Source organism: Megascapheus bottae, chromosome 32 (genome assembly GCF_031878675.1).
Source record: "Megascapheus bottae isolate mThoBot1 chromosome 32, mThoBot2.hap1, whole genome shotgun sequence".
NCBI classification, from domain to species: domain Eukaryota; kingdom Metazoa; phylum Chordata; class Mammalia; order Rodentia; family Geomyidae; genus Megascapheus; species Megascapheus bottae.
In genome coordinates this window covers 10,168,978-10,190,116 of record NC_143540.1, presented here as the reverse complement: position 1 = coordinate 10,190,116, position 21,139 = coordinate 10,168,978, and the positions used below count along the sequence as shown (strand labels likewise).

At 52.6% G+C, this 21,139-nt stretch overlaps 1 protein-coding gene across 2 annotated transcripts; it reads left to right on the top strand.

Moving 5' to 3' along the window:
• The first annotated feature begins 617 nt into the window (after positions 1-617).
• On the top strand, positions 618-19,150 carry Als2cl (ALS2 C-terminal like). Of its 2 annotated transcripts, XM_090323710.1 has the most exons (26): positions 618-694; positions 4,680-4,803; positions 5,558-5,756; positions 6,179-6,244; positions 6,466-6,631; positions 7,346-7,477; positions 7,848-7,967; positions 8,683-8,741; positions 8,897-8,963; positions 9,112-9,308; positions 9,589-9,654; positions 9,792-9,890; positions 9,979-10,131; positions 10,550-10,661; positions 11,443-11,520; positions 12,141-12,271; positions 12,814-12,987; positions 13,093-13,189; positions 13,927-14,084; positions 14,910-14,975; positions 16,069-16,224; positions 16,853-16,895; positions 17,419-17,480; positions 17,585-17,734; positions 18,121-18,217; positions 18,592-19,150. In XM_090323710.1, exons 2-26 carry the CDS (start codon positions 4,701-4,703, stop codon positions 18,688-18,690), a joined length of 2,850 nt encoding a protein of 949 aa, XP_090179836.1. In that variant the 5' UTR covers positions 618-694; positions 4,680-4,700; the 3' UTR covers positions 18,691-19,150. The 2 variants fall into 2 exon arrangements, with proteins under 2 accessions (XP_090179836.1, XP_090179835.1); XM_090323709.1 differs by lacking the exons at positions 17,585-17,734; positions 18,121-18,217; positions 18,592-19,150 and having other exon boundaries at positions 5,555-5,756; positions 17,419-17,582.
• The last annotated feature ends 1,989 nt before the right edge of the window (positions 19,151-21,139 follow it).

Below are 21,139 nucleotides of genomic sequence, written 5' to 3'. Positions count from 1 at the left end.
CCTAGGCTTCTGAGCGCCACACGGGACCCGCCCGGGACCTTGCACACCTGTCCCCGGTAGCTTCGTGCAAACCTGGGGTGTGCAAGCCGGGCGTGGAAACCTGAGCCTGGCAACTCCATCTCGGCCTGGCACTGGTTCCATGGAGCTTGGCTAAAGCAGGGAGCTCCGGGGTGGGGCGACAGGAGGGAGGAAGGAAAGGGAGCGGCAGCGGGGGCCCAGTTAAGGAGGATGGGCGGGGCTAAGGAACCGGGGGTAGGAGCCACCGGGAGGGGCGGGGCCAGCCGGGAGGGACGGCCAATGGGAAGGGCGTATCCTCCCAGAGGGACGGGACGGAGTCAGTGGAATGGGGCGGGGCAGACCGGGCAGAGCCGCCAATGGGAAGGTCGGGGGTTGTCTGTGGGGGCGGGTCCGGAGGAGAGTCGGATGGGGCGGGGCCTGTGGGAAGGGCGTGGCCACTTGGGAGGGACGGCCAATGGGAAGGGCGTGATCTCCCGGAGGGGGCTGGAACAAGCTTCACGGGGCGGGGCCTGCGGGAAGGGCGTGGCCACTTGGGAGGGACGGCCAATGGGGAAGGGCGTGATCTCCCGGAGGGGGCGTGTCCAGGCTGGAGGGGCGGAGCCGACGCCAAACTCCAGGCGCGGGGGGCCACAGCGAAGCGGCCGCGCTTGGGCTCCGGCAGCGCCGCGCCGCGCAGGTAAGAGTGGACACGGGTGGGGCGGGATCCGCCGTCCGGAGCTCCCCGCCGCCAGGTGTGATGGAAGTGGGGTCGGGAGCGGGGCGGGCTCCGGTCTCCGCACCCCTCTGCAGCGAGGCGGGGGATCGCCCCCTCCCAGGACACTCAGGCCGGCCCTGCTGGGAGTTTACCCCCCACACCCCTACCCGGAGCCTTATTTTTAATTTTCTCTGCCTCCCCTTGGGGCCAGAAGGAGGAGACCGCTGGTTGTCAGGGCGAGAGAAGCCTAAAAAAAAAAAATAAATAAATAAATAGGTGTCGATGGCCCCCTCCCCCCACGTTGGAGTCTGGGCTGGAAGCTCAGTCGACTGAAGAAGGGGGATTGGGAGGGGGGACTGGGAGCAGAAGATGGGGAGACCTTTAGGATAAGAGAAAAAAGGCGGAAGGAGGAGTAGCTGGGACACCCCCACTTTTTTGCAAAGGGGGGGGGGACCCTGGAGATCCCTGCACTCCCCACTGCCTGTATTGGAAACTCCAGGGCAGCCAGAAGAAAGGTCTTTAGTGCCAGTGTGACCAGGAAATGCCAGGGAGTCGCCAAGAGGAGGTGAGGCTGAAGGGCCTGAATTCCATCCAGCCTGAGAGGGGCAGAGACCACACACACCCCCCCCCTCCGGGGGACAGACCACCTTCCACAGTGTGACAGGAGGTGACTCACCTGTGCAGGCCACAACCAGCCAGCCACTTCCATCTGGGCCTCCACCCCTGGTGGTGCCAGAACTTCTGGGGTGTGACTCACATGGTCTGTGAACCACAGGTTCAGCACTTGGGTTGTCTGTCACCAGGCCTGGGCCTTGAGCTCAAGGGCCTGAGCACTGTCCTTGGACTTTCTCAAGGCTAGAGCTCTACCACTTAAGCCACTGCACCACTTTCCGGCTTTTTCTGTGTGCATGGCATGGAGGAATCGAACCCAGGGCTTCATGCATTCTAGGCAAGCATTCTACCACTAAGCCACGTTCCCAGCCCCTGTCCTTGAGCTCTCACGTGAACCATAGTTCCACTTGTGGCCGTTTTGTTGGTGGTACATTGGAAAGAAAAGTGCTTGGGCTGGCTTTGACCTCCGATCCTCCGATCTTGCAAGCTTAGCTGATGGGTGGACCCCTCAAACCAGGGCGTGGGGAGGGAGGGGGGTTCTCAGCCTGACCTCTTGCCTGGCCTCTTCTAGGCTGCTTGAGCTTAACCTAGAGTCCACTGTTGTGTTCCCCCTGCACCACCTCTGAGGAGGGGCTACAGCCAGATATTCAGTACTTCCTCTTCCTGTCTCTCCCTCCTAGAATCTCACCCTTCCAAACAACAGAAATCCCAGGCAGGAAAGGTGTGGCAGGCATGTCTGGGTATTGGGCTCTGGGCCAGAGTTCTGATGATCCCCTCTCTACTATGATCTGGACCTCCCCCCCCCAAGTTGTAAGTCCTATGAGACCCTGTACCCCCCTTTAGGATAGGTTTGGAGAGGGCTAAGACCCTCACCCCGCCCCTACCCCCATCCCATTTGTTTTTTGTATGTGCCTAAGCTAGCCACGCTTTGGCTTCTCTGTGGTGAACACCTGCCCAACCCAAGTCTGCTATTATTTTTACAGTCTCTCCATGTTTGGGAATCTGGGAGAGACAGTCCAGGAGTCTTGGGCTTAAAACAAAAGCAAAACAACAGCAACAACAACAACAATAACAAAAAACACCCCAAAACACAGAGGTTGAGAGTTTGGCCTAGTGGTGGAGTGCTTGCCTAGCATGCACAAAGCCCTGGGTTTGATTCCTCAGTAGCACATATGCAGAAAAAGCCAGATGTGGTATTGTGGCTCAAGTGGTAGAACACTAGTCTTTAAGAAAGCTCAAGGACAGTGCTCAGGCCATGAGTTCAAGGCCGAGGACTGGCAAACAAACAAGCAAAAAACCTTTCACTCTCCAAGTTCAGATCATTTGAGAAAAAGAATGTGTGTGTGTGTGGTTAATTTTATTTTTTTTCTCAAGCCTCGTTAGTGCTTTACCACTTGAGTTATACTTTCTTTTGGGACTTTTGTGGGTGATTAATTCTCTTAGGGATTTTCTTTCCCAGTCTTGGCTTTGAATTTTGATCCTTTAGCTCTCAGCCTTTTATTTTTTCCTTTTTATTTTTGATGGGTCATGGGGCTTGAACTCTGGGCCTGGGCGCTGTCCCTGAGGTCTTCAGCTCAAGGCTACCACCCTACCCCTTGAGCCTCAGCCCTACTTCCTGTTTTCTAGAGGTTAATTGGAGATAAGGGTCTCACGTTCTTTAGTGCCTGGACTGGTTTTGAACCTCGATCCTCAGATCTCAACCTCCTTAGACTCTCAGCCTCTTGAGTAGCTACATTGATAGACATAAACATATTTATATATATTTTTTTTTCCTCACCCCCCCCCCCCGCCCCGGTCCTAACTCAGGGCTTGGGTTGGACACTTTTTGCTCAAGGCTACAGCTCTACCACTTGAGCCACAGCGCCACTTCCACCTTTTTCTGTGTATGTGGCACTGGGGAATCGAACCCAGGATTTCGTGTATGCTAGGCAAGCTCTTTACCAGTAAGCCACACTCCCAGCTCATTTTGTCTTTTTTCTTTTTCTTCCCCAATTGTCTGTATCTGTAATCTAGATCTCTTTGCCAAGGCTTATTCTCTTCATTCTAACAGGCCCGTCCTATCTTACGTAGGCCTGTTGGGTAACAGGAAGCGTAGAATTGGGTCTTCTTGGGAAAGGCCAGACACCTCTGACAGCACATCCCAACTCCAAAGACTGCAGAATCCCTTGGGCAGAGATAGATAATATCCCAGGAACTTGAAATCTGTGGCTGAATTTTTGTTTGTTGGTGGTGGTAGTTTGTGGGGCTTGAACTCAGGGCCTGGGCACTGTCTCTAAGCTCTTCAACTCAAGGCTAGCGCTGTACCACTTGAGCCACAGCACCACTTCTGGTTTTCTGGTGCTTCATTAGAGGTAAGAGCCTCATGAACTTTCCTGTCTGAGCTGGCTTTGAACCAAGAGCCTCAGATCTCAGCCTCCTGAGTAGCTAGGATGCCAGGCGTGAGCCTGTCACACATTTGAGCAAGAGAAAAATCAAGCCAAAATTGAATATGAAGGTTGAGTACCAAAGTCTATGAAGCTCTTTTTTTAAAAAAAAAAAAAAACCAGTCCTGGGACTTGAACTCAAGGCCTGAGCCCTGTCCTTGGGCTTTCTCAAAGCTGGAGCTCCACCACTTGAGCCACAGCACCACTTCCGGCTTTTTGTGTATGTGGTACCGAGGAATCGAACCCAGGGCTTTGTGCATGCTAGGTGAGCACTCTTACCACTAGGCCACACTTCCCAGCCTGTCTGTGAGACTCTTTATTTTTAATGAACCACCAAAAAGCAACAAATGGAGCTGTGGTTCAAATGGTAGAGTGCCAAACTTGGGTGGCAAAACTTAAAGGACCAGCACCTGAATTCAAACCCTCACAGTGAGTTTAGTCAACCCTTCCATCACACACACACACACACACACACACACACACACACACGTTGAGCTTGTAGAGTCTTCTTTTGGCAGTTCTGAGTCTGTTAATCTCGCTTCCTGCACCCCCTCAGCTGGCCCCAGCAAGGGAGCATTACAGGGGCCAGTGGATAGTCTAGAAACTTCCTTTCCAGATGACCAGAGAAGCCTGAAGGTGGGAGAGAGCATGGAACACAAAGTAGTTTTGTATGGGTTTATTATTATTTTTTTTTTGCCAGCCCTGGGTCTTGAACTCAGGGCCTGAGCACTGTCCTTGGACTTTCTCCAGGCTAGAGCTCTACCACTTGAGCCATAGCACCATATCTGGCTTTTTTTCTATGTATGTGGTACCGAGGAATCGAACCCGGGTCTTCATGCATGCGAGGCAAGCACTCTACCACTAGGCCACACTCCTGGCTCCATGCTCATGTGTCTTACTCAAGCCAGTTGCTTGCTCACCTCTCTTTGCAGGAGAGTTGGAAACAGTGGATTATGGCTTCCTCTGAGGAGATAGCTCTGTTTCAGCTGGAGGAAGTCTTTTCAGCCACCTTGGCCCGAATCGACAGCCTTATTCTGCAACCCCTTCTCTCTGAAGGTAAATCTAGATATTGAGAGAGCAGGGAAGGAGAACCCCCCCCCCCGCAGGGGACAAAAGTCCTTATATTGGTACTCTAAGCCACAGTAGAGTCGAGTATAATTAGTTGTATTGCTATCCCCCCCTTTTGTTTTGCCAGTCCTGGGGCTTGAACTCAGGGCCTGGGCACCGTCCTTGAGTTTTCTCAAGGCTAGAACTCTACTACTTGAGCCAGTGTCACTTCTGGTGTTTTCTGCGTATGTGGTCCTCGAACCCAGGATTTCATGCATGCTAGACAAGCACTCTACTACTAGGCCACACTTCTGGCCCTTTCTTTCCCTTTTTCTCTTTCTTTCTTATTTTCTTTCTTATTTCCTCCTCCCCCTCCTTCTCTTCCTCCTCCCCCTCCTCCCCCTCCTCCTCCTCCTTCTTTTTTGCTGATTAATTGGCTGTCAGAGTCTTACAGAATTTGCTGCCCAGACTGGCTTCAAACTACCTACAATCCTCAGATGTCAATCTCCTGAGTCTATTTAAGATGAACCGACTGGGAGTTTGGCCTAGTGGTAGAGTGCTTGCCTAGCATGCACAAAGACTCAGGTTCGATTCCTCAGTTCCACATACGCAAGAAAAAGGGGTGCTGTGTTTCAAGTGGTAGAGCTGTAGTCTTGAAAATCCCCAAGGACAGAGCTCAGGCTCTGAGTTCAAGCCCCAGAACTCCATCCCAAACCTGGACCATGGTTCTGAGTTCCATTGTGTGTGGCTTTGTTTCCAGTAGAACCAGAGTCGTCTTCAGATCCCCGAGGCAGGGAATTCTTGCAGCTCCTGCACCGGCTCCATGAGTGCACCCAACACCTGTGGGAGGTGACAGATCAGAGCCTCCATTCGCTGCAACGCAGGGTGCAAAATCCATCTTGCAGCCTGAAGACCCTGCTGCTGCTAGGCCAGCCTGATCAAATCCAGAAGGCTCACAGAGAGTGAGATGGGATCTGTTGAGACAGGCTGGGACCCCGGGGTGGGGGGAGGAAGAGTGAGAAGGGGTGACATTATCCAAAAAGAAATAGACTCACAGGGCCAGGAGTTTGGCCTAGTGGTAGAGTGCTTGCCTAGCATACATGAAGACCTGGGTTCGATTCCTCGGTACCACATACATAGAAAAAGCCAGAAGTGGTGCTGAGGCTCAAGTGGTAGAGCTCTAGCCTTGAGAAAATCCAAGGACAGTGCTCAGGCCCTGAGTTCAAGACCCAGGACTGGCACAAATAAAAAAAAAAAAAGATGGAATCTGGGGAACCTTCCCCCTTACCCCTCCTGGACCCCAGAGGCTCAGGTTAGAGTGGAGGTGGTGGGTGGGGAGTGTGGGGTGTCAGGCCTTGCTGGAGACCTCTTGTGTCACTTGTAGGTATATCGAGTCCTATACAAACTGCATTGTCGTACCCGCCTTCCAGAGGGTGATAAAAAGGAGGAGGTGAGTTTGAAGCTGGGAGGGGAGGACGGACCCTAGAGTGGTTATTTGTCTTTGGTATGGGGGGGTTGTTTAGAATAACAGGTATTATGACTTGGACACAGGAGATTGATGGGGAGGGAGGGAGAGACAACTGGTCAACCTGGGTAGTGACAGGAAGCAAGGGGCGTGGCCTTGGGGAGGAGGATAAGGATGGCATATTGTCCCCCCTTTTACACACACAGTGAGTACTGGCGAGGCCAGAGGAATGCCTTACGACAGATCCTGGCAGGCGGGAATGCCGAGGGCTCATTGGGCACCATGTTGGCTCAGGCCCTCCACCAGCCTCTTGCCCAACATGTACAACAATACTTGATCCTTCTCTTGCGCCTAAGGGAACGCTTGGAAGAGGTGAGCCTGGTATGGGGATGGGGAGAGGGAGAAGAAAGATGGGGCTAGGCTGAGGGGATCCCAGCCTAGACTCAGAAGACTCCCTACCAAACTGGATCATGATACTCTTCTGGGCGTGGATTTATAGCTGTACTGATTCCTTTCTTTCTTTTTTTTTTTTTTATTGTCGGTGGTGGGACTTGAACTCAGGACCTGGGCGCTGTCCCTGAGCTCTTCAGCTCAAGGCTAGTGCCCTACCCATTGAGCCACTGCACCACTTCCGGTTTCCTGGTGGTTCATTGGAGAGAAGAGTCTCAGGGAACTGAGTGGTTAGAATACAGATAAGAGCCACGGATGCTGCTAGCCTTGGTTTTGATTTCCTCCGGAAGTTTCCCCCTTGCCCACCCTCCCCACAGAAGGCTGTCTGATAGCTACTCAGAAGGCTGAGATCAGAGGATCCCAGTTCAAAGCCAGCTAAAGGCAAGAAAGTCCATGAAACTCTCATCTCCAGTGGACTCTTTGGCCTGGTGGTAGAGTGCTTGCCTAGCATGCCCAGAGTCCCGGGTTCGATTCCTCAGTACTACATACATAGAAAAAAGCTGAAAGTGGTGCTGTGGCTCAAGTGGTAGAGCTCTAGCCTTGAGAAAGTCCAAGGACAGTGCTCAGGCCCTGAGTTCAAGCCCCAGGACTGGCAAGAACAACAACCCTCACAATCTGTCTCGCACGCTGTGGCAGGAGCACTCTTCCCAGGAGATGGTGATGAAAGCCATTAGTCTCTTTGGGGACCTGCAGTCGTTCATGTCACAGGCGCTGGATCAAGCTGTGGCCACCCAAGGTCTCTGGGACACTTTGAGCAGCCGACTAAGGGTGAGTTGGGGGTCTGGGTGGGGTGCAGAGACGAGAGGACTGCTGGTTGTTCATGCCTGACTCAGTTTCCCTATGTGTGTATGGATGGGAAAGGGGGTTGTTACTGGGGTTGGAACTCTGGGTTTGAACTCTGGATATGATTGCTATTCTTTTCTCTTTTTTTGCCAGTCCTGGGTCTTGAACTCAGGGCTTGAGCACTGTCTTTGGGTTTTCTCAAGGCTGGCGCTCTACCACTTGAGCCACGGCACCACTTCTGGCTTTTTTCTATGGTACTGAGGAATCGAACCCGGGTCTTCATGCATGCTAGGCAAACACTCTAGCACTAGGCTGAATTCCCAGCCCCCCTCTCCCTCTTTCTGCCCCCCCCCAGGATACACTGTGTACCCCTGGTCACCGTCTCTTGCTCGACAGTCAAGATGTCCCTGTGACAGTCGCACCTCTTCGGGCTGAACGTGGGCTACTTTTTGATGACACCCTAGTCCTGCTTCAGGTTGTGGGGTGACACTGACTTTGACATCTTGGGACCCATGGGGTGGGGTGGGGGGTGGTTCTGAGGTCAGGTTGGAAAGGGAAAAAGGGGAGCCAGGCATTTGTGGTTTATTATCTGTCCTCCGAGTTACTCAGGAGGATGAGATCTAGAGGACGCTGGTTCAAAGCCAGCCCATGCAGAATAGCGCGTGAGACTTCTCTCCACTGCACCACCAGAAAACTGCAAATGATGCTGTGGCTCAAAGTGCTAGCCTTGAGCTGAAGACATTTAGGGATAGTGCCCTGGCCCTGAGTTCAAATCCCACAACCGACGAAAAGCAGGATGGAAGGCAGAATGGCAGGAAGGAGGGAGAGAGACAGAGACAAGAGACACAGAGGGAGGGAGGGAGGGGATAAAAGAAGTCTGGGACAAACTTAGGACATGACACAGTGGAGAATTAGGAACCCTTAAGCATGGTCTTTTGGGGGAGGGTCTTACATGAAAGGCTTAACAGTGGCTGTAGAAGCTTCCAGAAGTTTCTAGAACATTCTGGCAGCTGTCTTGCAGGGAGGCGGGACCCCAGGCCTGTCCACCCAAGTGAATGGTGGGGACAATAGACAGTCCCCCCCCAAATTAGGACCCTCTCTGGGGGGCTGTCTTTGAGGATGACCTTACCAGAGAGAGCAGGTGAGGTGGCCTGGACTTTGAGGTGACCTTGGTCTGTCTCTTTCTCCAGGGTCACAATGTCTGCACTTTCGATCTGAAGCTGGTGTGGGTAGAATCGGGGCAGAAGGAGTGAGTGGGCCTTTCTGTGGATGTGTCTCTCGTCGTCGTCGTCGTCGTCCTCCCCACCCCCCCATATTACCTGCCTCTCCCCCCTCCCTGCCCTTCCCCCCCTAACCTGACAAGGAGGTAAAAGGGCCTCTTTATGCTGTCTGCCTGCCGTCTAGGTGTGTGTGTCACATCGTGACCCCCGAAGAAGTGTTTTCCTTGTGTGCCAGGGACCCCAAGAACCTGGTTAGTATGATTTGCGTACTGGGGTCAGGGAGGGGAGGGAGTGAGGAAGACATGGGACCTGGAGCAAGCCATTCCTGAAGGCGTCTTCAAAGTCTGTGACCTCTTCTGGCCTCCTCCTTCCACTCACCCTTGTCTCACTCCTAATCAGGCGATCTGGAGGAGGAAGATGACCTTGGCTGTGTGCCAGGCCCTGCGGGGAAACAAAGACTTTCCCATGTTGGGAACAGGCTTGGATCCTGATGGGCCTTTAGACTCCCGACAGGCAACCTATACCTTCCAACAAGAGGGACGGCTGTGCCAGGCCACCTACGAGGGTGACTGGTTTAGAGGCAAGCCACATGGCAAGTGAGTGACCTTTTACCCTGGTCTCCTCTGGAGGAACAGGAAAAGAATATTCCCATTGATTGGCTTAGCAGTTTAGCTTGAGTTTGAGTCTGAGCTTCCTATTGGCCAAGGGAAAAAGGGAACACTGGCTTGGGAGTTGCGGGGAAGGAGCAGACAGGGCCAGGGGCAGGGGTAGAGTAGGTCTGTCTTTGGGGTATAGGAAAAGCACCCCAAGAAGCACAGTTATGCCAAAGGATTGGGGTGTAGGAGAGAATGAAGGCATTCTGTCTGTCCGTTCTAGGGGAACCCTGAAATGGCCAGATGGACGGAATTTTGTGGGAGGTTTCCACCAGGGCCTGGAGCAGGGGTAACTCTGGGCATGTTGGGGGGGAGGTGGTGTGGGAGGGGGGTTCTTCCCCCACCCCCCCTTTCCTGTGGAAGACCCCGGAAGTGGGATGTGAACAGCTCAACTTTTCTCTTCCCATCCTGTCCTGCGGTTGTTAGCTTTGGCATTCACCTGCTGCCCCGGGGACCCGAAGACCAATTCGACTGCTACAAATGCCACTGGCGAAAGGGCCACATGTGCGGTTACGGCATGTGCGAGTAGGTCACCTCCGTGGATGAGGGGCTGTAGCAGGGGGTGAGGGGGCCGTCTTCGAGGGGACAGCTAGTTTGGGACTCTTGTTTCCAGGTATGCCACAGGTGACATCTATAAGGGCTACTTCCAGGTGGGCCTGAGGCATGGATTTGGGGTTCTGGACAGCGTCCCCCAGGCTTTTAGGTACACAGGCCATTGGGAGAAAGGCCAGAGGAGTGGCTTTGGTGTTCAAGATGACAATGACAGGTAAGCATTCATCTCCACTTGTCCTCTGGGGACTCAGAATTGTTTTGTGGTTTGGTCGGTCGTGGGACTTGAACTCGGGGCCTGGGCGCTGTCCCTGAGCTCTTCAGCTCAAGGCTACCGCCCTATCCCTTAAGCCACAGCGCCACTTCCAGTTTTCTGGTGGTTTCACTGGAGATAAGTCTCACATCCTCTAGTGCCCAGGCTGGCCACCAGCTCCTGGCCCCCTCAGCCTTCTAAAGGACTTACTGTCCCTTCAGATCTATCAAGTACCTACACCCCCATGTTTCCCCTGTCTTCACCCCAAATTTTCCTGCACCCCAAGTCTGAGCTGAGTAGATTCAGGCACTGTATCCCCTCCCCTGGCCAGCTCGGTACCCTGAGATTCTGGGGGACAAAGCCTGATTTACCGCTTCTCCAGGGGCGAGCGTTACATTGGCATGTGGCAGGCCGACCAGCGCCATGGTCCTGGCATTGTGATTTCTCAGGCTGGCATCTGTTATCAGGGCACCTTCCAGCAAGACAAGATGGCGGTAGGTGGGGTCAGACAGGGTGGAAAGCTCAACGACAGTGCCCAGGCCCTGAGTTCAAGTCCCAGCTGGAAAAACCTAGCTACTCAAGAGGCTGAGATCTGAGGATCCCAGTTCAAAGCCAGCCCAGGCACTAAAGTCCATGAGACTCTTATTTCCAGTTACTCACCAGAAAACCAGAAGTGGCGCTGTGGCTCAAGGGCTAGGGCGGTAGCCTGGAACTGAAGAGCTCAGGGACAACGCCCAGGCCCAGAGTTCAAGCCCCACAACTGACCAAAAAAAGAAAGAAAGAAAGAAAGAAAGGAAAAAAGAAAAACCTCCATAATAAGAAACACTGAGTACAGCACTAACAGGCCAAGGGAGAGACTCTCACTTCATTTAATTTTTATGTATTTATGTATTTATTTATTTTGTGGGGCTTGGGGCTTGAACTCTGGGCCTGGGTGCTGTCCCTGAGCTCTTCAGCTCAAGGCTACCGCCCTACCCTTGAGCCACAGGCCCAATTCCCATTTTCTAAAGGTTCAGTGGAGAGAAGAGTCTCAGGTCCTTTTGTGCCCTGGCTGGCTTTGAACCTTGATCCTCAGATCTCAGCCTCCTGAGTCGCTAGGATGACAGGCGTGAGCCACTGTGCCCAGCTGAGACACAGTCCTGGGGTTGGGCACGGGGTGGACAAGGGCTCAAGGCCCCTCTTTCTATGGCCAGTGCCCACCCCCTCTCCCCACCCCATTTCCTGATCCTTCTCCCCGATTCCCACTCTTGCTCTTCTCTCTGGCTTCCTCCCTAGGGCCCAGGTATCTGCCTGACTGAAGATGGCTCCTTGTACGAAGGCACCGTCACAAACGACCTGATACCCATGGGAAAGGTGAGGGCCACGGAGACAGAGGCCACGGAGACAGAGGCCACGGGGACAGAAGCCACGGAGACAGAGGCCACGGAGACAGAGGCCACGGGGACAGAGGCCACGGGGACAGAGGCCACGGGGGCCAAGAACGTTATCTGACATAGTTTAGCCTTCCCAGCCAAAGGATAATGATGATTCTGCCAGGGAGCCCCGATTTGATTCTGGGACAAGACTACTGTCTCATGTCCCCTTCACTGGCCTCCAGTTTTGAATTCATGCCACCACTACCCCCACCCCCACCCCCCACTCCCTACCCCCATCACGGAGCAGCTTCAGGCATCGCTATCCTTTGTATAGTCTGGCTTGAGCCGATTGATACGGGAGAAGGAAGCAGCCTTTGAACCTTGGAAACACAGAGGGGGTTGGATCTGGCAAGGATTTGGGGGCCCTGCAGGGGACATACATTAGGGTACCCCTGGAGTACCGCCAGACATCAGAGCTCACCCTCTGTCACCCAGTCCTGCCTGAGCTGGCTTTGAACTGTGATCCTCAGATCCCAGCCTCGTGAGTAGTTCCGATGACAGGCGTAAATGAATTCTGCCACCCCCAGACTTCTCGGACCCCCTTTTCTTCCCTTTCAGGGCAAGGTCACCTTCCCTAATGGCTTTGTTCTGGAAGGCTGGTTTGGCAGTTGGACAGGAAAAGGACTACCCATACAAGGAGTGCTTGACACAGCCTCCTTTCCTCTAGATTCAAGCAGTACCTGGAAGAGGTGACGGCTTATTTCTTCCAGCTGGGGTCTCCCTGAATTTGCTGGACTACCCAGCCTTGGTCCTAGGCTTTTTAATTTAATTTAATTTAATTTGGAGGGGTGGGGGTGGTCATGGGGCTCGAACTCGGCCTGGGCGTTGTCCCTGAATTCTTCAGTTCAAGGCCACCACCCTACCCTTGAGCCAAGCCCCACTTCCTGTTTTCTAGACATTCATTGGAGAGAAGAGTCTCAGGTCCTTTTGTGCCCAGGCTGGCTTTGAACCTTGATCCTCAGATCTCACCTTCCTGAGTAGCTAGGATGACAGGCGTGAGCTACCGCGCCTGGCTTTTAAGTTTAGTTTTTGAGCTGGGGTGGGACTTGAACTCAGGACCTGGGCACTGTCCCTGAGCACTTCAGCTCAAGGCTAGCACTCTACCACATTGAGCCACACCATCGCTTCCGGCTTTTTCTATGTATGTGGTACCGAGGAATCGAACCCGTGGCTTTGTGTGTGCTAGGCCATACTCCCGGCCTTCTTTCTTTCTTTCTTTTCCCCATTATAGGCAGCTGAGTGTGGGCGCCTTCCCCAAGGAGAATCACTGGCAGGGTGTTTTTGAACCCTTCTGGGCCTTTGTGCATGAGGGCTGTCCAGGAGAACTCCAGGAGGCTTTGTTGGGGTTCTACATCCAGAGATCAAAGGGTCTTCAAAAGTCCCAGGAAAACCTGTGTTGTCTCAGGTGAGCTGGGAAACCCCACTTTGTGCAGGCCAGAGAAGGCACAGGGCGGGGCGGGGATGGGGGGCCAAGTAAAGTCTGAAGAAAAGTGTCTGGTGACTGTCCCAGGAGCCACCAAAAGGGCCATCCAGACGACATGAAAGAAATCTTGGAAGATGTACTACGACATCGAGAACCTGAGGCCTTGCAACCCTTCCTGAGAGAGGTAAAAAGGATCCAGCGTGGGTCACCTGGAAAAAGACCTGAGTGGGAAGGGAAAAGAAGCCATTGGATTTGTGAGCAGCCTTGGTGTTTCCATCTGGGAAATGGGAACAATCTGGAAGGCTCCAAACCCTGAGTGAGTGTGTTTGGTTTCATTTTTGGTCTGTTGGAGGATTCGAACCCAGGGCCACAGCACTGCCCTTTGAGCTGTTTTGTTCAAGGCTAGTGCTTTATGACTTTGAGTCCCAGCTCCACTTCCGGTTTCTTGGTGGTTGTGGGTCTTGAACTCTGGGTCTGGGCTCTGTCCCTGAGCTCTTCAGCTCAAGGCTGCCACCCTACCCCTTGAGCCACAGCCCCACTTCTGGTTTTCTAGTGGTTCATTGGAGATAAGAGTCTCACGGATTTTAGTGCCTGGGTTGGATTTGAACCTGGATCCTCAGATCTCAGCCTCCTTAGTAGCTAGGATGATAGGTGTGAGCCTGAGTGGTTGTTTCTGTTTTTATTTTTTTGCCAGTCCTGGGCCTTGAACTCAGGGCCTGAGCCCTGTGCTTGGACTTTCTCAAGGCCAGAGCTCTACCACTTGAGCCTCAGCACCACTTCTGGCTTTTTTTTTTTCCTATGCACGTGGTACTGAAGAATCGAACCCGGGTCTTTGTGCATGCTAGGCAAGCGCTCTACCCACTAGGCCATACTCCAGGCCCCTGAGTGGGTCTTCTGTCTTGTCTTTTCCTGTTGGATCAGGTTCTGAGCAACTCCCAGCATCCTTTGGGAAAGCTGTTGCAGACCCTCCTACTGACTTTCCAGGCCACCTATACAGGTATAGGGGCCAGTAAACACCTTCAGGCCCTGGCCAAAGACCAGGTGAAACAACACGCCCGGGACCTCTGGGCCGCCTACAGGTAAGCCATGGTCTCATAGCATGTCACTGAGTCCTCAAACTCTGACCCCAGAACACTCAACCTGCTGGCCTGTTCTCCAGGCTCCTCAGGAGACTGAGATCTGGAGGGTCACGGGTTCAAAGCCAACCCTGGATGGGAAAGTCGCTGAGACTCTGTATGTCCAGCAAAGCACCAGGAAACAGGAAGTGGCACTGTGGTTCACGTGGTAGAGTGTTTGGGTCTTTTGGGTTGGTGGTGGGGCTTGAGCTTTTTTTTAATTTTATTTTCTGGTCAGTCGTGGTTTGAACTCATGGCCTGGGTGTTGTCTCTGAACTCTTCAGCTCGAGGCTGGCCACTCTACTGCTTTGAGCCACAGTGCCAAATCCAGTGTTCTGGTGGTTCAGTGGACAGAAGGATCTCAAAAGAGGGCCTCGTGGTAGAGTGCTCGCCTAGCATGCACGAAGACCCGGGTTCGATTCCTGGCTACCACCTACATAGAAAAAAGCCATAAGTGGTGCTGAGGCTCAAGTAGTAAAGCTCTAGCCTTGAGAAAGTCCAAGGACAGTGCTCAGGCCCTGAGTTCAAGTCCCAGAACAGCACACACACACACACACACACACATACTAATTAATTATCCAACCACCATCCTTTAAGCCCTCATCTCTTATCCCAGGCTGAGCCATGAACCCATGGAACGTTCTAGATTGTTTCTTCTGCTGTCCACGTGTGTGTTGAACGTCCTCCACGGGACCCCGTGCTGGTTCTAGAAAGGGAATCCACCGGCTCTGGTGTTTGATGATGACTCTTAGAGATTCTCTGTGGACATGAGCTCTGGTTGGTTTTCAGGGCTCTGCTGCGGGTAGCTTTGGACCACAAAGGTCAGACCTTGAAAGAGGAAGATGAAGAGACAAGGTGATTGACCTGGAGGAGCAGAGGGGCTGTTTCTGGTGGGGGGGGGGAAGGAGGTACGGGGGTGGGGGGACATTTCCAGGCTTATGGCTTCAGCCTACATCTTTGGGCCTAAAGCCAATCTTCCATTCTATGTTCAGGTTGTTCCTGCTTAGAGAAGCTTGCTTATAAACTCCATTGCCTAAGAGGCCTGGGGTGTGGGGTCAGATATCAGAATAGGCCTGGGGTGAGGGGGGGAGGGGCTGGGGGAGGGGAGGGCAACAGACAGAAAGTATGGAGACTATGAACAATTTTGTTGAGCCCAGCCACTGGCACGCAGAAGGCTGAGATCTGAGGATCAAGGTTCAAAGCCAGCCTGGGCCCAAAAGGACCTGAGACTCTTTATCTCCAATGAACCTCTAAAAAAGGGGAATTGGGCCTGTGGCTCAAGGGTAGGGCGGTAGCCTTGAGCTGAAGAGCTCAGGGACAACGCCCAGGCCCAGAGTTCAAGCCCCATGACTGACAAAAAAAAAAAAAAGAGGCTGAAATCTGAGGATTGAGGTTTGAAGCCAGGCAAGGAAAAAAAAAAAATCCATGTGACTCTTATTTCTAATGAGCCAGCAAAAAGCTTTAGTGGAGGTGTGGTTCAAGTGGTAGGGGACCAGCATTGTATGCAAAAGAAAAAAGAAAGAAAGCTAAGGAAAATGTGAGGCCCTGGGTTTATAAGCATAAGAGGGAAGAGTGGGTAAGCGAGGCAGGGGGAGGCAGGGAGGGAGAGGGAGAGAATGTGATTCTCTTGGGCATGGATAGAGAATGTGGACGCTGCCAGAGAGGCATAAGGATTATTTATTGTTGGTGATGGTGGTTGTGGGACTCGAACTCAGGGCCTGGGTGTTGTCCCTGAGCTCTTCAACTCAAGACTGCCACCCTACCCCTTGAGCCACAGCCCCACTTCCGGTTTTCTAGTGGTTCATTGGAGATAAGAGTCTCAGGTCCTTTTGTGCCCAGGCTGGCTTTGAACCCTGATCCTCGGATCTCAGCCTCTTGAGTAGGTAGGATGACAGGCGTGGATTTTAGGGGGCTCAGGCACTCATGAGCGTTCTTACCTTCTTCCCAGAAACCTGCAGGTGCATGGCGTGATGCTACCAGCGATTCTCTCCAGCTTCTACTCAGAGCTCTCCACCCTCTACCTGCTTCTCCACGAAAGAGAAGACAGCCTCTACCAACAGGGCCTCACCAGCCTGAGCCTCCTTCCTGACGCCACGCTGCTGAAGTAAGCCTCCCACACCTCCTTAGCTAGCATTCTCTCAGAGTAGACACGGCCCATCTCCAGCACAAAGCAGGCCTCTGATCCTTCTAGGACTAGGACTTCAGGTCTGGCTGGATCTAGGTGCTAGGATCTAGGTACTAGCACCTTACGATTGGTACCTTTTGAACCCAGACCCAGCTCTCTCCACAGAAGGCTGGCATCTTGTTCCAGTAAAGACTTGGCCACCTCGCTCAGATTTGGTGTCCATTTGGCCAAACCCAACTCTGTCACTTACTGAGGCCGGGAGCTATTAAGACTGAGAGTGGAGAAGGGACATTTAAGGGTTCTGGGTGCAGGTCATGCAAGAACCTCCCTCAATTCCCATCTCGAAAACAACCTTCCTCAGCGATTTGCGTGTGTGTGTGTGTGTGCGTGTGTGTGTGTGTGCGCGCGCACGCGCTCACGCGCATGCGCCAGTCCTGGGATTTGAACTCGGGGCCTGAGTGCTATCCTCGAGCTTTTGTGCTCCAGGTAGACCCTGGTGCTCTACCCCTTGAGCCGTGGCTCCTATTTCCAGGTCCGGAAGTTACGGTGGTTGTACCCTTCCAAACTCAGACCCTGAAAGCCTCCTGTCTCTCTTTTACAATTTCAGTTATCTTTGGCCCCTCAAAGACATCAAGCTGACAAGCAATCGGGTGAGAAGACACCTCAAAATTCATTGATGGCGAGCTGAACCCCCTTATCAAAAAGGGTGTCCTGGACAGCTATGGGTATAGGAGAAGCCAGGGGGTTTGAACTCAGGGCCTAGACACTGTTCTTTGAGCTTTTTTTTCCGGCTTTTTCTGTGTATGTGGAACTGAGGAATCGAACCCAGGGCTTCCTGTATGCCAAGCACTCTACCACTGAGCCACCTTCCCAGCCCTCCATGAGATTTAATTGAACCTCTCCCCCCACCCCAAAAAAAGCTGGCAGTTGGAGCTGTGGTTCAAGTGGTACCAAGCTAGCCCTGAACATAATAGCTCAGGGAACAACGCCCCCAGGTCGTGAGTTCAAGTCCCCGTACTGATACATCCATCTACCAGTCAATCAAGCAAGCAAACAAGCCACAGGAGAGGTGGAAAGTGCCTTCCCCAACTCAGCCATCATACAGGACTGGATAATGACTGGTGGCTATTTTGGGGTTCACTCTCCTTCTCCTCCCCACAATTTCCCCCACAGAGATCTCCCCTTGTAACAGGGACATGTTTCCTGGCAGCTTCTCAAAGTCTGCAGAAGATTCTGTGAGTTCCAGTCCCTCAGCTTCTGGGTGGGATGTGACCAGGCTAGGGTTTTAACCTGAAAGACCCCCCCCACCCAACTTCCCTATACCCCCCCAAAACTACAGCACCACAGTGGACCCCCAGGAAAAACTGGAGGTGCTGGAGAAGACATACGAGGAAATCGAGGCTGCTGTGACAAGAATAATGGGCTACAAATACAAGCTGTCCACGGATGACCTTTTACCTCTCCTTATCTACGTGGTATCACGGGCCCGGTGAGTGCACATGGCTGGCCCTGGACTGGGCAAACTTACAGTGAGGGGGATATATGCTCACCCCACCCCTCAAATCTCATTCATTCATTTAGTCGGCCATGGGACTTGAACTCAGGACCTGGACACTGTCCCTGAGCTCTTCAGCTCCAAACTGAGCCCTCTACCCCTTGAGCCACAGCACCACTTCCGGTTGCTCTGGTGGTTCATTGCAGAGAAGATTTCTCCCAGATTTTTGGGCCCAGGCTGGTTTTGAACCACGAGCCCTCCGATCTCAAGTCAAGCTAGGATGACAGGCAGAAGCCACCACGTCTCCGGATTCCTTCCCCAGCTATGTGGTATCTGTTCTCAATGGCGCCCCTCTCCTCTCTCTTTCTCTGTGTGTCCAGGATTCAGCATCTAGGAGCTGAGATCCACCTGATTCGGGACTTGATGGATTCCAGGCATCTGGGTGGCCTGTACGATTTCCTCCTCACAACTCTGGAGGTGAGCCATGGAGGCCAGGCCTCTACCCACTGATCCTCCCCACCCCGGCCTCCATTTATACTCCCGTGTAAGGTACTAGGGACTAGTACCTGGCATCTAGCTACTCAAGAGGCTGAGATCTGAGGATCGGGGTTCAAAGCCAGCCTGAGGCAGGGAAGTCTGGGAGACTTCTCTCCAGCGAACCACCAGAAAACCGGAAGTGGTGCTGTGGCTCAATGGGTAGGGCGCTTAGCTTTGAGCTGAAGAGTTCAGGGACAGCGCCCAGGCCCTGAGTTCAAGCCCCGCAGTGTGGCTGAGGGTTAGTTTGGGTTTGGGTGCTGTTGGGAAGCAGGCTTGCAGGCCTCTCAGCCTCACCTCTAACCCTGTACCTTTAGTCTTGCTACAGACACATCCAGAAAGAAGACCTAAAATCGCATAGCCTGTCGATTAGCGGGACTCTAGGCCGCTCTGGTAGCCTGGCGCTGTCATCCTAGCTCCTCAGGAGGCTGAGATCTGAGGATCCCAGTTCAAAGCCAGCCTGAGCAAAAAAAGTCCCTGAGACTTTTCTGTCCAGTGCACCACCAGAAAACTGGAAGTGGCGGTGTGGCTCAAAGCGGTTGAACACGAGCCGTGAGTACAAAGAGCTCAGGGGACAGGGCCTAGGCCGCGAGTTCAAGGCCCACGACCAACCAAACAAAAACTAAAAGTACCAAAGGGTTAGATGGATTTCCAGATTTCCGCTGGGTTGGCCTTCAAGGTGGCTCACAGAGAGAAGATTGCCCTTTTTTGTTTCTTTCTTTCCAGAAAGCCATGGTGACAACTTTTGACAACTGGGGTGTGTGGGAGAGGATGAGAACCATGGCTTTTGGAATCTAGTGCTTTTTCCATCCGCTATTGATTCACATCCTGATTGAAACAAAAACAAAAACAAATCTCTTTTTCTTTGCAAACCAATCTTCTCTGCGTGCTGTTGAATTCACATCGGAAGTTTATTACAACGAAGCTAGAAGCAAATCACAAACCCTTTCCCCCAAGAGTCCCAGCTCTGATCCAACTCACCTAGGTTGCAGGAAATTAAAAAAAGAAAAGAGGGTTGACAGTGTGGCTTAGTGGTAGAGTGCTGGCTTAGCATGCACGAAGACCCGGGTTCGATTCTTCAGTACCACAGATACAGAAAAGCCAGAACTGGTGCTGTGGTTCAAGGGGTAGAGCACTAACCTTGAGAAAAGCCCAAGGACAGTGCTCAGGCCCTGAGTTCAGTCCCCAGGACTGGCAAAAAAAAAAAAAAGAGTCTCACAGGCTTTCCCGCCCAGGCTGGCTTTGAACCACAGTCTTGGGATCCCAGCCTTCTGAGTTGCTAGCATGGCAGAGGTGAGTGCTTGGCTGTTGGAGCCAAGTTCTTATACTGCCCACCCTCATCTGCTGTTCTGGGATCCAGCCGGACACCCTCTTCATGTCTGTTCCAGCTCCCAATCACTTGCAGATAAAAGAATTTGCTGCCCCCTGCACATCCACTTCGAGCCAGTAGGGGGAGCAAGAGGGCCATGCCAGGACAGCACCTAATCCCACCTTTCCACCTTTCCTCAGTTTCCCCACCAGGCACTGCTTCTTCCCCTCCCACCCCCCCATACCCCATCTGCCTCAAATCTTGCAGTGAATACTTCTCCATGGTTCCAGTCCCCGACCTGGAAATTCTCATGAGTACAAAAATCCTTCCAGGAGAGCCGGTAGCTGGGGGCTCAAAGCTTCTAATCCTAGCTAGTCAGGAGGCTAGAGGATCGTAGTTCAAAGCCAGCCCGAGACAAGAAAGTCTGTGAGACTCTTATCTCCAATGAACCACCAGAAAATCGAAAGTGGTGCTGGGAAGAGAAGAGAAAGAAAAAAAAAAAAAAAGCTGCCTGCTCAGGAAGTGTTCAAATAAAAAGTTTCCTCTATGCTTTGACCACTGACACTGGTCTAGTTTATGGTGACTAACTCAGAAAGCTAAGCTAGGTCTTGGCTAAGAGAGGGGAAAAAAAAAAAAATGTTTTCAGCAAAACCATTCATCCCCTCCTACCCCCCTCCTATTGAGAAATTTCTCCTCAGGCCTTGTCATTGTCCTGTGTTCAGATCCTCCTTTCATCCAACACATCTGGCCTTGCAACAGGAATACTGTTCCCCAACCCCACGACTTGTTCTGGAAGCTGGAACATTCCAGCCTCCAGTCTTTCTGGCTTCCTGGCTCTGTCCTGAGTTCCCCATTCTTTTTTTCCTTTTCTGGTCCATCCTGGGACTTGAACTCAGGGCCTGGGCGCTGTCCCTGAGCTCTTCAACTCAAGGCTACCACCCTACCCTTTGAGCCACAGCGCCACTTTCAGTTTCCTAGAGGTTCATTGGAAATAAGAGTCTCAGGGACTTTCCTGCCCAGGCTGGCTTTGAACCTTGATCCTCAGATCTCAGTCTCCTGAGTAGCTAGGATGACAGGCGGGAGCCACCGGTGCCTGGCAAGAGTGCTTGCTTAGCATACATGAAGCCCTGGGCTCAATTCCTCAGTACCACATACACAGAAAAAAAAAAATGGAAGTGATGCTGTGGCTCAAGTGGTAGAGCGCAAGTCTTGGAACAAATGAAGCTCAGAGACAGTGCTCAGGCTCTGAGTTCAAACCCCAGGACTGGCAAAAACAAAAACAAGGGCCGGGAGTTTGGCCTAGTGGTTAAAGTGCTTGCCTAGCATGCATGAAGACCCAGGTTCGATTCCTCGGTACCACATACATAGAAAAAAGCCGGAAGTGGTGCTGAGGCTCAAGTGGTAGAGCTCTAGCCTTGAGAAAGTCCAAGGACAGTGCTCAGGCCCTGAGCTCAAGCCCAGGACTGGCGAAAAAACAAAACCAAAAACAAAAACAAGACAACCAACAACTTAGAATCAAACTGTAGACTGTAATTGTTTAAACACAACTGCACAGC